The following is a 17,095-nucleotide window of genomic DNA, read 5'->3' as shown; positions in this document are numbered from 1 at the left end:
TATGTGTTCCTTCTGTTGATCGAGGTGGTGGTATATTATTAGGCCCAGTTCTTTTGCCAGCTGAAAAAATAAGTTGACCTCGTAGTGAGCTTCTCATATAATATCTGGCTTACTTATGAATTAGGCATGGGATAACTAGTTCGGAAGCCCCAAATACTAAGCCGGGTGGCTTATGGGAGAAGCTGGAGAGGGGGCAGCTTAAGGTACATCCAACTTTAATGTTCAAAACCTAGACGATGTTGTATAGATGTTATTTTGTTTTTTTATATGTACCACTCCGGTTTCTAGCCCAGCCCCTGAAAAAGTATCCAAGATGTGTGATCCCATTCTATCAATCTCTTGACATGTGTGCTGCCTGAATCACCAAAGGCACATTCAATAGCAACCATCTCATAAAAATCATAATGTCGATAATTCAAAAGGAAAGTGCGTTTTCTTCTAATATGATCTTAATCCCCCTAATCAATGAGTAGTGGCGTGTGATCCAACCACACATGGCTTAGAGCATGAACCACTACTAATTGTAAGATTTGTTCCTAATCAATCCTAGTGAGAAACTTGTTTAGCTTCTCGTAAGTGGAAACATCTCTAAGAAAGGCCCATTGCATCCGAAAGAAGTATTTCTCTCGTGTTGAGATTTTCAATAATAGAACTCCAAATAAAGGTCATCATGCATAAATTTGCAATTATTATTTTCACCCCTCCCCCACCATACGATAGGTTCCGGAGCGTTCTAGTGTCAGAAATCACGAGAGCATGCCTAACTAGTTCTGAAAACCTGTTGTAGATGGCTACCGTTGTTGCATGCAATGGTGTGCAGTTATAACTTCCGGAGTAACAAGCGATGGTGTGGACATTGGACAACCATCGAGAAGCTTTATCTTGGTGTACCAGTCATCTACAATCCTTTATACCATTGATGCCCCCAACGATGATCGTAGGGTGTTTAATGGGGAATTAGTCAAACAAAAGTGAGGTCCAATGTTGCAAAAAACAGACAAAACATGCTAGGGCTTGCTCTAACCCTAGGCGACCATGGGAGACTCCCAAGGGCCCATGTGTATGGATGGGGGGGGGGGGGGGCATGATCGCATCCTCTTCTATAGTACCAGCTATTGTTTCTTGAAAAAAAATTGGTTGAAAAGGTCCAGTCGCAAATAAACAGATTTTCTTGGATGGTAGTAATCGACGAAAATCTAGCACTATTTTGCAAAAGATTTTACTCATAACAAATGTTATGATGTTGATCTTGATGATATCTTTCTCTAAGTTATAAGTGTTGGAAGTAACTTTGTTAGATGATTTGATGTCAGCGTCTGAATATCTTCTATTTGTTACAGTTGTAGATTGATATTTAAATGTATCAGTTGCTTATCAGATCCTCTTGACTATACCTCCAACTATGGTCTTAGCTTAAAGAAGTTTCTCTAGACAAAATAAAAATTGTTGGAGGTCAACTATGTTATAAGACAGATTGAATGGCTTTGCTATGTGTTGTGTTAAGAAGGATATCTTGGATGACACTGGCTTTGAAATTCTTTCATTGATTTTGCATCTAAAAATACCCGAGGAAGGTTTTTTGAGGCACCCAAGAATTATTGTTATGGACTCATTGGAATTTATTTTCACTTGAAGTAATAAAACTAGCAAGAAATACTAGTTTTATTTTGCTACTCATTTAATTTTCCTGTCGTTAAGTTGACATTTCTTAAATTCTTAGCAATTTTTAGACATTTCAGGCTAAGAATGTATGGCTGAATGTTAAATTTGACAGTTTGCAAGTGAAAATAAACTCATATATCTCTATATATCTAGAGATAGGTACATATATATTAGACTTAGAGATACATAAAATACAGAGCCCGCCCTAAGCGTGCCATGGATCAAAGTCCATTACTTGTCTTCTCCGACCTTCACACCGCTCCGTCGCGCCATCAACTCGTCCTTCAGCCTTCCAACATCGTTGTAGGAAGATCCGCCGTTCTCTACTGCCCTCCTTGCCTCGACACCAAGATCTTTAGCCATCTTCTGTATCTCGCTGTTATCCATCAATTTCTCGATGGATTCAGCGATTACCTCACCGCTGATCACCTGGTGGGTCGCCGATCTGAAGTGCTTCGCACCGATGCTGACACCCACCTTGAGTACCTCCACCATGAGCTTCTCGTTGTAGAACTGATCTGCGAACCGTGGCCAGGTGACCATCGGAACACCGGCGCTCACGGACTCCAGGGTGGAGTTCCAACCGCAGTGCGTGACGAACCCGCCGAGGGCCGGGTGGTTGAGGATGAGTATCTGCGGCGCCCAGCCTCTGATGATGAAGCCGCGGCCACCGGGCGCAACCAGGTCAGCGAAACCTTGAGGCATCCACTCTGAAGAGCTTGGGCCTGCGCCGCCGACCACCCACATGAAATTCTTGCCTGATAGGTCGAGGCCGCGAGCGAGCTCGTGCAGCTCCGCCGGTGAGAAACTGACCATCGAGCCGAAGGAGACGTACACCACGGAGCCAGGCTGCTTGGTGTCCAGCCACTGCAGGCTGCTGTCCGCGTCCGGCGAGAGCACGCTGGCGCCTCTTCCAGCCATGTCCTTGTTGGTGAGTGCGACCGGGCCGACGAGCCACGCGCGGCAACCGAGGGTCGTCCGGTAGTGCTCGGCGTAGCCCGGCTCCAGCTTGTGGAAGCTATTAAACACCTCGCCAAAGTTCTTCTCGTCCGCAGCGTTGACGCGCTTGGACACTGTCGAGTTGTCCGGCGGCCGCCTCCCGGGGCTGCTCATTTGGCTCCGCCTCATCTCGACACGGTGCGGCAGCCCCGGTAGGGAAACCAGGGCGTCGGGGTCGTCGGGGGCAGTCTCCAACGGGTTGTACCGCTGGATGCTGTCGGTGCAGGCCCCGGCGAACAGGCTGGTGCCGAGGAAGCCCACGCGCGGTACACCGTGCTCCGCGGCGGCGTCCGCGGACCAGTAGTAGAAGCTGTCCGACACCACCGCGTCGGGGTGGTGGTCAGACAGGAACCGGTCGAATGGCTCCCGGAGCTGTGTCACCGCTTGAGAGAGCCTGTGGCGGTCGCCCCGGGCTGTAAGGTGAGTGCCGTTCTCGACACCGGGCGGTAGCCCGACGTCAGGGAAAGGCACGACGGAGATGACAATGGGTGGGCAGTCGGTGCCGCGGAATGCGTCGTTGGCATTGTCGACGGCCGAGCGGATACTGGCGGCGTTGACGGGCGTGGTGATGATAGTGCACCTAACGCCGCGCGAGGCGAAGAGCACGGCCATGTCGGCCATCGGAATGATGTGGCCGGGGTCTAGGTAGGGGAAGAAGAGGATGTGCAGCGGTGGCTGCTGCTCATCGTTGTCAGCCATGGCTAGCCGGTCGTCTAAGGTGCGGAGGAGGAGAGTGCAAAGCAGAGCCGCGACTTTCAAGAAGTGGGCGTGTACTCTTTTTTCCTTTTGGATGGCAAGAGAGCAGTGTATGAGTATATTTGTACAGGTCTGAAAGCCACTTGTTTTTTACTAGTATGTCATCTCCGTCTTCCAGATCCAGATTGATTCCGTGATGAGTCAAGTTGCATTTATTGGCACCATTTTATTAGCTGCATTATTAGACGAGGCCCAAGAAAATCATCGAGCGCCACGTACCACCGTACTGTTTTGCAGTTTAAAGAATCACGAAATGATATAGTTGACCAGAAGGACGTGTACAGAGGCAATACAGTATGATTTTTCATGTGATCCCAATGCGTGCTTGCATGGTGGATCTGGAGTCACATCTGGACATGGAAAACATCTGTACCTGGATGTGGAATCAGTGAGTGCTCCGTGTGTATGTATCTGGAGTAGGGTGGAAGCAAGAACATTGCGTTCCGTCAGATCAATGACACGCATGGGACACGTATAGCATGGCACATGGAAAATACTGTATCTGAATCAGTACAGCTGCATGGGACACGCGTAGCATCGACGCGCACACTCAACCGGAGGCAGTATTTGTGGGTCCTCCTCCCTGGCGCTCGCGCGCCCCCTTGCTACCACATCGCACAGGAAGTCGATTTTACGGACGGCCAATATAGGATGGTTCGTTCATTTCGCTGAATGGGCCTTTCGTTCAGCGGCCCACTCGGCGGGATCGAACAAGCAACAAATCAACTGATTGACGTGACCTTCGCGAAGGGAAGACAACTCGCTCCGCACATGTCGCATGGGGAAGCAAGGTGGGGATGAGGGAGGAGAGAGAAGACTGGGTTGTGTCAGTTTTTCCCTTTTTCTTGTAGATTCGTTTTTTCAAAATGAAATATCTTGAGAACCGTAAGTCCAAATTGCGAACCGTTTTCACTTTTGAGATCCTCGCGTTGAGATCTTCAAAACTAGATCCCATGTTGATAGGTTTGGAGATATTTTTTTTTCGTACTTCCAATAATATTATGATTGTACCTGTGGTGTGTACCTAGGTGTACTCGTGTTTCAACTAATAAGTACTTCTATTTTTAGTGTATTTGGTGCAATTTTTCCCTTTACTCGCTAACTGTATTCGCCCGTCCGCGGGACTGTACATGTACTTACGCGCGACTGTACCTGCTCGTATGTGCGTTTGTACCTGCTCGTCTGCGTGAGTATACTTGTACTCGCTCGTATGTTCAACTGTACTCGTGTGTTGTGCGTGACTGTACCTGCTCGTGTGCACGACTGTACATGCTCGTGTGCGTGACTGTACTTCTGTGCATGTACTTGCTAGTGTGCGCGACTGTACCTGATAGTGTGCGCGACTGTACTTGTACTCGTTCGTGTGTTCAATTGTACTCGTGTGTTATATGCAACTGTGCTTGTACGTTCTACACAACTGTACTCGTGTGTTGTACATAACTGTATTTGTAAGTTTAATCGGTAGCTATATTTGTGTTCTCGCGCGGATGTACGCGTGTGAAAGGATACGGATGTCGCCTAAAGGGGGGGTGAATAGGCGGTTTAAAACTTTTACGAGATGGGCTTAACAAATGCGGAATAAAACTAGCGTTTACTTTGTCAAGCCCAAAGCCTATATACTATGGTTCACCTATGTGCACCAACAACTTATTCTAAGCAAAGGTTCACCTAAGTGCACCAACAACTTATGCTAAGCAATACAAGCAAGCATGTGATAGCAAGATATATATAACTTCAAGCACGATGGCTATGACAAGGTAAAGTGCATAAGTAAAGAGCTCGGGTATAGAGATAACCGAGGCACGCGGGAGACGAAGATTTATCCCGAAGTTCACACTCTTGCGAGTACTAATCTCCGTTGGAGAGGTGCGGTGGCTTAGTGCTCCCGAACGCCACAAGAGGCTCACCTTGAGGTGTGGTTGCTCGATGCACACCAACGCCACAAAGGCCTCACCCCAAGATGCGGTACTCACACCACACACCGAACGCCACGAAGGCGCCTCACCTAAATCTCCGGTGACCCTCGCCACAAAGGCCTAGGTCACGGTTCCACTAAGGGATTTCCTTCGAGGCGGAAACCGGACCTTACACAAAGATTGGTGCACACATCCACAACTTAATTGGAGGCTCCCAACAAACCGCCACAAAGGCCTAGAATCCGTCTAGGGTTCCAAGAACCCAAGAGTAACAACCTTCTTGCTTTCACCACCACGAATCACCGTGGAGAACTCAAACCGATGCACCAAATGCAATGGCAAGAACACCACAAAGATGCTCAAGTCCTTCTCTCTCAAATTCCAACAAAGCTACAAAAGCTATTGGGGGAATAAGAGAGGAAGAACAAAGGAATTCACAAAGAACACCAAGATCAAGATCTAGAGAGTTCCACTCACAAAGAGATGGATTTGATTGGTAGAAATGTAGATCTAGATCTCCTCTCTCTTTTCCCTCAAATGGGGGCAAGAATCATGGAGGGATTGAGAGATAGAGCAAGCTTCTCTAGTTCAACAATGGAGGAGAGAGAGAGTGAGAGAAGCCCCAGCCCAAGGAGGAAGAAGGGGGGTATTTATACCCCCCAAGAAAATCGAGCCGTTGGGCAAAAACAGGGCCGGATAATCCGGCCTAAGTAAGGGCCGGATTATCCGGGGGGCGGATTATCCGGCCTCAGGGACAAAACCTGGTCAAAATCCGGCCAAAAATCCGGCCCCTATCCAGAGCTGCTTTTCTTCTGGTCCTTAGCCGATTTCGGGGGGGGGGGGGGGGGGCCGGATATTTCTGAAAAATCCGGCCTGGCAAAACTGCAGAAACACCAAAACTAAAACGGGCATAACTTTAGCATCCAGACTCCGATTTTGATGATCTTGGGCTTGTTTTGAAGCTAGGAACAAGCTCTACAAGATCATGCAGGAAACCATCATGGTCCAACAAGGGAGGATAGAAACAAATGATGAAAGGTTTGACCTATCTAAAAAAGACATACCGGTAAAACCTCCAATCTCGAAAATGCAACAAGTTGCCCGTGCAAAAACCATTCTTGATGAACTAGAGCTTGTCATGAGAATAAGCACAAGCTCTAAATTATCACATGGATAAGATCCAAATAACAACCAAGAAAGATGATGAATCAAACTCGAAAACGCAACAAGTGATCTATGCGAAATCCGTTTTCGATGAACTAGAGCTTGTCATGAGAATAAGCACAAGATCTAAAACATCACATGGATAAGGTCCAAATAACAACCAAGAGAGATGATGCAAGGATGTAAAGGTTTGAGCTCTCTCCGAACGATACGATCGAGTTACTCACTCGAGAGCCCTCTTGATAGTACGGCAACTAAACTATAAACCGGTCTCCAACTACACTATGAGACCGGTGAGAAAGAAACCCTATCAAGAGCAAACCTTATACTTGCGCATTCCACTTGAGCTTGATGACGACGATCTTGACCTCAACAAGATGGAACGCCTTTCTTGCTTGTGTTTGCTTGACGAAGTCTTGTAGATTGCTCCCCCATAAACCACCATGGGAGAGCTTCTTCTTCGGCGCATCTTCACTTAACCATGACCACCATGTGGATTGCTCCCCCATAATCCACCATGGGAGAGCTTCTTTTTCAGCGCATCTTCACATATCCATGATCATCATATGGATGGCAAGACTCAAGCAAAGAATCTCTTCGAGATGGCTCATCTTGAACTTGCACTTCATTCTTCATCATGTTGATGTCTTGAAGTAACTTGAGGGCTCACTTCATCTTCATCTTCAAGACATACTTGACACTTGATATCCTTCATCAAATTCTTCTTCTTGCAACCTTGAAGCCAACATATAGTTCAAGAATTGTCTATGGACAACTCCTACAAATATAACTCAATGCAAACATTAGTCCATAGGGATTGTCATTAATTACCAAAACCACACATGGGGGCTCCATGCACTTTCAGCGTGGATTTCGTAACTGACCTGTACTTGCATGGAGGCGCTGTACACGCGTTTGTACTCGCGCGGAGGAGTGGCGTACGCGCAGAAGGAAGAGTGATGTACGCGCGGAAGGAGTACGCCATGCGCACTGGATCGTCCATGTGCTGCCACGCGTCAAACGCAGAGGCGCTGTACGTGCGGAAGCGCGCGGTTCGCTCGCTCCGAAACAGGCCTTCTGAAAGGTCGACCTCCGTCCAGTCGTACCCCGTGTAGTTGCCCTGCGGGGTATTTAAACCGGTCAATCTCCTCTTAAACTGGCGAGGTGGGACTAAAATAACGTCCATACCGCGGGCTTGTGCGGGGATCGTGGGGATGGGCCGGCCCAACTTGCTAGCTACGTGAGGCCGAACGCGGAACGCATGAGTTGGACGCAATACACAATACGCAGTAGGCTTTTTTTTTTTCGTGGACAGTACGCAGTAGCCCGGCTGATTCAAGATAGCAAAGTTGTGCTCTGTACGTGCATGGTTTTCACGGCAAGGTGTACTGGTCAAACGCTCACCAATGGCTAGCTAGCTAATGTGACCATGCATGTATCAATCTGTATAAAAAGTTGGATTGGCCTGGGATCGGACATGTACGTGCATGGTTTTTACGGCAAGGTGTACATAGTATCATATTTGCATGGTATTCCACGGCACAACACACTAGTCAAATCGCTCACCAATGGCTAGCTAGCTAATGTGGCCATGCATGTGTCAATCTGTATAAATAATTGGATTAGCCTGCTTCTACACTTGGGAGCGGACCATAGAAAAAGCAAAAATAAGAGCATCCAAAAGTACAACACAAAAATAAGTTTATGCGGAACAAATTACGATCGCAAGGGAACAAACCACGATTGCAAGGGGAACAACAAAATAGATGGAGGGGAACAACACACTAAAACGGATGGGAACAACAACATAGACGGAGGGAAACAACAAAATAGACGGAGGGGGTACAACAACGTTAATGGAGGGGAGCAACAGATTACACGGTGGGGAACAACAACCTTGAAAGATGGGAACAACATCCTATACGGAGCGGAACAAGACACTAGACGGAGGGGAACAACAAAATATACGGAAAGAAACAACACACTAGACAGATGGGAAATAACAACCTAGACGGGTGGGAACAACAAAAAAGATGGAGGGGAACAATACACTAGACGGATGGGAACAACAACCTAGACGGATGGGAATAACACACTAGACAGATGGGAACAACAAATTAAACGAAGGGGAACAATAGATTACATGGTGGAGAACAACAGCCTAGACGGAGAGGAACAAGAGACTAGACACATGAGAACAACTGCCTAGACGGAGGGGAACAATGACCTACAAAAAAGGAAACAACGACCTACACGGAAGGGAACAACGGCCTAAACGGAGGGGAACAACGATCGACATCGAGGGGAACAATGACCTAGAAAAAGCGGAACAACGACCTACACTGAGCGGAACAATGACCTACAATGAGCGCAACAACGACCTACACAGAAGGGAACAACGACCGACATGGAGGGGAACAATGGCCTAGAAAAAGCGGAACAACGACTTACACTAAGCGGAACAATGACCTACACTGAGCGGAACAACGACCTACACGGAAGGGAACAACGACAGACATGGAGGGGAACAATGGCCTAGAAAAAGCGGAACAACGACATACACTGAGCGGAACAATGACCTACACTGATCGGAACAACGACCTACACGGAAGGGAACACCGACCGACATGGAGGGGAACAATGGCCTAGAAAAAGCGGAACAACGACCTACATTGAGCAGAACAATGACCTACACTGAGCGGAACAACGACCTACACGGAAAGGAACAACGACGTACACGGAGAGGAACAACGACCTAGATGGAAAAAAAATAAATGAAACAAAAAAAATTGGAAAAGAAAAATTAAGAAAAAAATGTAAGAAAGAAGAAAATAAAATAACAAGAAGTCGTACATGTAGAAAAGAATGCATTGTAAGAAAGAAGAAAAAAAGACGTTAATATACACATATTGGTTTAACAAAAAGGTAAAATAAAATAATAAAAGAAAACCATGAAAAAAAACAAAATAAAAATAAAAGAAACATATAAAGGAAAAAATGGAAAGATATCCTAAGTACATACGTATAAACAAGAATAGAACGCTCGGGCTACAAGAAGCGGAAATCAAATCTCGGTTCCGACTAAATAAGTATAGCTGGTGTGCAGTTTTACCGCGCATCAGGTCAATGTCCCAGCGGCAAGTGCCTCTTTCGCATTTTGAGACCCAAGTTCGAATCCTTCTTCCCGTATGTATAACTTATCTTTTTCGATGACACGCTCTGCAAATGGGCCGCCCGCAACTGAGCGCGTTTCTGCGAAACGGTGCTCTGTAGCGCGCGTGCGCTACCGAGTCGTTTCCTTCCGTATTTGTTTGCATATTGGAGGGATTGTGTCTTGCGATTCTCCGCTTCTTGTCCCTCCACGTGGGAGGCAGAGGAAGGTGCGATTCCTATACGCCGCATAGGTCGGCCGCTGCTAGACGCCGCACACCCTAGCATAGTATATGGGCCTTGGCCCATTGGTCGCGGGTCTGGTTTTTTCGTCTAGGATTTGCAGTTTTTTGTCCTTTTTTTGTTCTTTCACGTTGTTCTGGTTTTTCGGGTTTTCAAAAAATGTTTGCTTTCGAAAATTGTTCAGACTCGGAAAATTGTTCAATTTTTAAAAATGTTTAAATTAAAAAATGTTCAAATTTTGAAAAAGGTTCTAATTTGAATTATTTTTGTTCAGATTCGAAAAAAGTTAGATTTAGAAATTGGTGCGATTCAAAAAATGTTGAAATTCAAAATTGTTTAGATCTAAATATTTTTCAAATTTTAAAAAAAGTGAATTTCAAAATTTGTTCAAAACATTCATATTCCAAGAAGTTCTAAAATTATTTAAATTTAAAAAAAAATCAGATTCAAAATTTGTTGAAGTTCTAAAATTGTTCAAACTGTCTAAATGTAGATAAAACAAATCAAACGTGAAGGGAAGTTGGAAAAAGGAAAAAACAATCAAAGAAACAAACGAGATAGTGTCTAATGGGAAGCAGCTCGCCAAGTATCGCTAGATGGGCCAACCCCATTGCGTTGTGGGGTGTGCGGGAGCTGCCTAGTTATGAGGTGTGCGGTGTATATCAACACCTGAGTAGTAGGAAGGGGGCACAGGCCGCCGCACCAACATTTGCATCAAACAGATTGTGTCCGATTCTGCCCGGCGCGACGTAACAATAAGGCCCAACAACTAACTGCAAATGATCGCGTCCCGTAAAATGGTTCGTTTTGGGGTAGCCTAAATTTAGGATGATTTAATAGTTTAATGGACAGCCCGTAATTTCATCGTATTGCGTGATTATTCGTCCATCCTAGACTCGCACGGCAAAATATGTTTGATCACATTGAGCTTTGCGGCATTAAGGGTTCAAAATCGTTTAATGGATATGAGGCATAGTTGGATGCCCAATATACATTACTAGCATACAATAAACCAGAGGGCCCTAACATCACATCTGATTCCAGAATAGATTTAAGAGTATATGAAGGTCTGAAACCAGTAATTTGACATTAACTTAAAAATGAAGCATTGAGTTGTCTCACTTACTGTAACATTTGATAAACTATAACATGTACTGAAAAATACATGTTTTAGTTATTATTTACATGGCAAATAAGTACATAACAAAAAAGGTGCACAATTCTAAAACAGATATAGCAATCTACACCTATAGCCTAAGATTTAAATCATAAATTTCTCCTTCTTATATTTATTTTGAACTTTGCTGATGCTTCAGGAGAAATGCTACACCAAACTGTGTGTCACAAGAGCTGCTGAATTCTGAACGAATAAGGAACACACGTAGAAGTTTGGTGCGCTGCCCACCGCGCCCGTGGTGCTAATCGTTTAGCACGAGTGGTTAATTGTAACTATTTCAGAGTGTGGATTTCTATTTCCTCGCCCCTCCTTTGTTAGTTGTACTCACTTTTTCTCAACCTCTTAACTTTTTCTCATTTTTTCCAGCTCTTGTCTCAAACTCTTACAAGAAGGGCAAACGGACGCTGTCGTCGGATTAATGGCATTCACCGTTATGTTGATGCGTGGGGCCGTGGTGTGTGTCCGTCGCTCACCTCCGATTTGGGAAACAAATCAGAGAACATTTTCTCTCTGTGTGTCTCTCACTAATCTCGTATCTCTCTCTTTTCATAAACAAATCAAAGCACTTTCTGTTGCTCACTAACCCCGCTACCTAACGCCCCCTAGCCCACAGCGTCGTCACACTCCTTGCCAGAGCATGCCACCCCCGCCACTGACCTTGCAGGACCAAACCGCGTCACCGATACCCTTCCACGTTGTAGCCGCATAAGATCTAAATTGGTTATTCAAGTTTATTATCCGCTAAGATTTCCTTAAACGGATCCCTTCCTTAAATATCGGCGATCATTTTTTGGTTAACTCTATCCATCACGTTGGAATTCACTTATGCTTGAATGTTGCTATATAACATGAAGACAACGAAGAGGTTGGTAGTGGCACCGGGTCCCTATAGGAATGCTCATGACATCTTGAGGAGGCTCGAGTCGGGCAAACTCGACGGCCGTTGGGCTGGAGACGTCTACACGTGCCACTTCTGCCAGAGGTCTATCGGCATCACCTTTGCCAACTTCATGATGTGTAGGGGCAACAAGAACGAGAGGAAGCGGCCAGCGGCTGGAGGATGGAGAACATGTTACTCTACTGCTGCACTTTGACTCTGTACTCTGTATGTGTGTGCACCTGCTTCTTAAGCTGCCTATTTTTGTGTCGGCTATGTTATAAACCTTCATTGCTGGTGCATGCTATATATGTACTTATACATGCATGTATGCATTTATTTCTAGATGTTTGCCTGTTGTGCCCATCATCTCTACATGTCATATCATCACGGATAGAATTGTAAGGAATTTTTTGACAGTTCGACCATAAGGGATTTACCGGCGGAGGACCCGGTAGGACGAGTTAAGGCGTCCGCCGTACCTTAGTTTTTGCCAAAAATTTAAGGATACGTATGGATCTATGTCATCGGCAGCAGATGGAGTTCTTCTAGTTCGTCGGTTCGCTATCCTGGGCCTTTATTTGGGGAAAGAAAGGGAAGTGAAGTGAGGGGTTGAATGACGGCTGGCTATTGGGCCTTTTTGGGCTGAGTTGGAGGCAGGACTGGTTGGAGCAGCACTGGCCTTCACTCCCCCTCCAAAACAAAAACAAAACAAAAAAGGAAAATGATTAGATCCCCCCGGGGGATCGGACGTTGGCAACCCCCGCCTCCTGGTGACGACACGCGTCCGCGGGGCCCACAGGTGAGCAGGTGAGTTGCCTTATCTCTTCCCAGCCTCACGTTCCTCTTCATCCTCTTCTCTGTGCCTTTTCCGGTCATGGCATGGAGAAGAAACCGCCGCCGCCGCTTCTCCCCCCCACCCGCCGCCGTCGATTCCCTCAGCCAGTCGCCGCCCAATCGTGTGCCGCTCCTCCGTCACCGGTGTGCCCCACGCTCAGGCGTAGCTCTCCCCACGACGCGCCGCCACCGCCACCACGGCTCCGCAACTCCTCCGCCGCCCACGGCCGTGATGCTCCTCCGACGGCCCCACGACTTCGTGCTGCTCCACCGCCGCCCCTAGCACCATGCTGCTCCTCCGCCGCACCCAGGACCGTGCTGCTCCTCCGGTGGCCCCATGACCGCTCCTCCGCCGCCATGCCTACAGCCAGCACGAGCACAACACCACCGACCCGACGAGGCCGTGCATCGCGAACTGCAACTCCACCTTCAGTATGAGGCACCAGTCCCATGCTCGCCCCGTGGCTGCCCCTTCGTCATGGATTTTCTGCAGGTCATGGAGCGGCCGATGCAAAGTTTTTTTTGTTTTGCTACGAGCGGTGGCTGCCGGAGCTGCAAACGTTACACGGGGTGCTGCTGCTAAGGGTGGGCGCCAGTGCTACCGGCGGTCGACGATGCTGCTGTGTAGCCCAATTCGAGATGCTACTAGTGGCTTTCACTGGTGCTACCAACCGAGAGCGCCGATGCTACAGGCGGTCGCCGCCGATGCTACCAGCGCTGTCTCCATCTCGCGCTCCTCTGCTTTGTTTTTTGCTGCCTTAGGCCTGCGGTGTTGCTACCTGCGGAGGCGGGTTTTACTACCAACGTAGGTCATTTGTGCTACATTTTTAGCAGTGGTTTTGCTACAATTATACAATATGTTTGATATGGGGTCTCCGGTGAGGTTTCCGGCGATGTCTCCGGCGACTTTTCCGTTGATGTCTCCGACGATATCTGTATATTTGCTACAATAGCATTTTTTTTTTGCTACAAACTCTCCGGCGAGGTCTCCGGCGAGTCTCCGGCGAGCTCAGTCTTTTTATTTGATTTCGTGGCTGAACCGTTTTTTGCTACAATGTAGCAAACGCGGATTATTTTTTTGCTGCCGGGAGGTATTTTTTGCTGCATCCAGTAAAAGCAGATCTAACCGTTTAAGATGGCCGATCCGACGGCTGGGGACCCGGGGGCTGAGAAATCAGATCCCCCGGGGGACGCCCAGCACTGTCCAACAAAAAAGCACTGGCCTTCGCTTCATGCGTGTCGTACGATCCGCTCGCTTCGTTCGTTCCATTCGACCAGGCTATCCAGGCAGGAACGCAACAATGCGAGGCAGGCAGGCTGCATGAACCAAACTGAGACGCAACACGCAGGAAAATGTGGAAGATAATTTATTTTCTAAACTTTTGCAGTTACTTTTTCTAACATCTGGTGTGCACTCCATAAAGTGTTTATATTGCAAGTGAGCTTACAATCTTTTAGAACAATCTCTTCAACGCAGGGAGGGACTGATTCTTGTAACACACCCCAGCCATACTGTACTGCTAATTCATGAGCAGCACAATTTCCAGTGCTATGTACTTTACTCACTCTAAAATCTGTCAAACATTGTAGCATATGTTGCAGACTTGCTTCTTTATGAACTATTCAGATCATGGACACAGTCACCCTCGCAGGTGAACCCGCTTTGCAGCCATAGTTACGACTGATTTCACACATTGTAAAATTGCTAGCGCTTCAGCATATTCCGCGGACCCGCAGTAGTGTAAAATGCCTCAGGATGACATAATAGCTTTACCTTCTTTAACTCTAAGAATTGCACCCCACGAACCATTGACTTTTTCTTCTGAAAAACATGCATCAACATTGTTGAACGATAGAGAGGGATATGCGAAATATGTTGGATGTTGTATTGAGTCTCTCGAAGCGAGTATATATAGGATACAAGACTTGGAGGCTAAGATAGCTCTCTTAGAGATATGATATGTAGAGATTACAAATCCTAGACTACCTAATATACCTATACTAAATATATATCTAACACTCCCCGCATTCGTAGCGGTAGACGTGAACAACAGTAGCGTCGTGAGCGTGCAGACTGGAGAGAAACCGAAGGTAGGAACCAACGGGCTGACACTCCCCTGCAGTCGTAGCAAGAGCGTCATGGACGATGTCGCGTCGCGGATGCTTGGACTGTAGAAGAAGCCGAGGTGCTCATGCGAGGTGATAACTCTTTGTGCCGATGTCGAGGTTGCCAAGAGCGTGGGGGCTGCAACTTTGGTCAGGGTAGCCGTGCGAGGGGATGTCGTGGTCGAGGGCCAGTGTCAAGGTAGCCGCACATGATGCCACAAGCGCATAGTGCGTGAGGGGAGTGACGGAGACGCGTCGAGGCAGTAGTCGAAGAGGGTGTCGATGCCAAAGTCGATGCAGTCGGAGCCGTCTAGGACGAGGTGCTACCCTAGTTTTGCCAGAACTAGGCGCACATCAGGGACAAAGGCATACTCCAGTTTTGCCAGAACCGAGTACGCAAAGATGAAGTCGGTGACGCAGTTGAGGCAGTCCTAGAAGAGTCGATGCCGAGGAAGACGTTGTCGAAGCCGATGAGGATGAGGCGCTGATCCGTGCTTGCCAGGCCCGGGGACGAAGGCACGTACCAGTGTTGCCAATACCGGGTGTGCGAGGGAAGGGACCATCATGGACCATGTGCAGGGGGACCAACAGAGGAGGCCTCTAGAGCGGTGGCGAGACGCAGAGCGGCGAAATGGGAGAGGTGCCGATGCAGTCCACGGTTGTCGGAGTAGACGAAGTAGTCGGGGATGATACGATGGCACTGGCGGCGAGGTCGTGATGGACGGAGACGTAGAAGGAGGCGAAACCAGCGGAGGCCATGAGTGGCCATGCTGGACGCCTAGACTATAGAGGTGGTCGACGAGGCCTGCGATGATCAGAAGTGGTCATGCAGGTTACATGTGGAGGTGCGGTGACGGTACTCGAAGTAGGCGAGGAAAAACCTGGCGGCATGACGTAGACCTTGCGCTGAAGGTGGCGACCCACGTCGATGGGGCGGCGCGTTAGTAGCCTGGAACGTCGGTGCGCGGGGGATGGTGAAGGTGACCGCGTGTATCGATGCCGCCGCCCGAGGGCGCGGTGCTGCAGGGCGCAAGTCGGTGCAGCAGCGGAAAGCCACCAGCTACGTACACGCCTTCGAAGGCACGGCGGAGGACGGTAGCGTGGACCAAAGGCGGTGGCGCTGCGGCCCGAAAGGGCGACACAGCGACAACCCATAGCTCGATCGGTGGTAGGCGCATGCTCGGGGACGTGCTTGATGGTGACGTGCGCGCTATCAGTTGATCAGACCGACGGCAGCGATGTACGCGCCATGGCATGGACGACGCGCAGATTGAAGGCGATGTCGATGTTATCGATGATGTCCCAGTCGATGGCGGCGAAGATAGTCCGAGGAGGATGGACACAACAACCTACTGAGGTAAGCGATAGCCAGCCGAGACACGCTGCTGCCTGTCGTAGAGGTCGCGGCGGCCTGCCGAGGCAAGGACAGACACGACAGAGGTAGGCACGCGGGCGCGGTGTAGATCGTCGATGGCAATGTCGGAGTAGAGGCGCGCGGTAACGGCGGCGGCGGGTGACTCAATCTGATCTAGATCGGTTAACCAAAAAAGGAAAAAAAAACGACGATCGAGCGACCGGTGGGCAAAGAAGAACCGATCTATAGATTGAAAAAAAAAAAGACTAAGGGCAACCGATCAACCGATCGGTAGACGAACCCTCATACGGGTTGCTCGCCCCGGAGTACAACATGGAGATCGACCTCCCCGGGGGCGACATGGGCGGAAGTGCGTGCGGCGGCGGCTAGGTCAAGAGCGCCGCTCTAATACCATGTTGAACGATAAAGAGGGATATGCGAAATATATTGGTATTGTAATGAGCCTCTCGAAACGAGTATATATAGGGTAAAAGACTTTGAGGCTAAGATAGCTCAGCTAGAGATATGTTAGGTAGAGGCTATAAATTCTAGACTACCTAATATACCTATACCAAATATATCGCTAACAAACATTGAACTTCGTCAAGCCTAGATATTATTTATTCCATATTTCATTTAATTATTTTGCTATTTTGCTTCTCCATCGCCCACCCAAAAAAACAAATTGTGTGTACTCGTAATTATTCAATTCAGTAATTGTGTGCATTGCAAATTAGTGACATTTTCATGTTGTGTTAATTGAAAATTATTAATCTTTTTTGCGTTGAATTTTTTTTCATGCTTCACAAGTTCACCCGACCTTAATTTGTTTTCATCCTCCGACACCGAGGGGA

General features: G+C 47.8%; 1 protein-coding gene across 1 annotated transcript; it reads right to left on the bottom strand.

Moving 5' to 3' along the window:
• Positions 1-1,755: 1,755 nt before the first annotated feature.
• Positions 1,756-3,458, bottom strand: LOC139829990 (anthocyanin 3'-O-beta-glucosyltransferase-like). Its single transcript, XM_071828288.1, has one exon. The coding sequence runs from the start codon at positions 3,358-3,360 to the stop codon at positions 1,894-1,896; it is 1,467 nt and encodes a 488-aa protein (XP_071684389.1). The 5' UTR covers positions 3,361-3,458; the 3' UTR covers positions 1,756-1,893.
• Positions 3,459-17,095: the final 13,637 nt, after the last annotated feature.

The sequence above is a fragment of the Lolium perenne genome, chromosome 3, assembly GCF_019359855.2.
Source record: "Lolium perenne isolate Kyuss_39 chromosome 3, Kyuss_2.0, whole genome shotgun sequence".
NCBI lineage: Eukaryota > Viridiplantae > Streptophyta > Magnoliopsida > Poales > Poaceae > Lolium > Lolium perenne.
The sequence above is the reverse complement of the archived record's forward strand: the minus strand, read 5'-3'. Positions and strand labels throughout refer to the sequence as shown.

Excerpts from the sequence above, each read along its gene's own strand:
- LOC139829990 (XM_071828288.1), bottom strand. The coding sequence starts at position 3,360 with ATGGCTGACAACGATGAGCAGCAGCCACCGCTGCACATCCTCTTCTTC.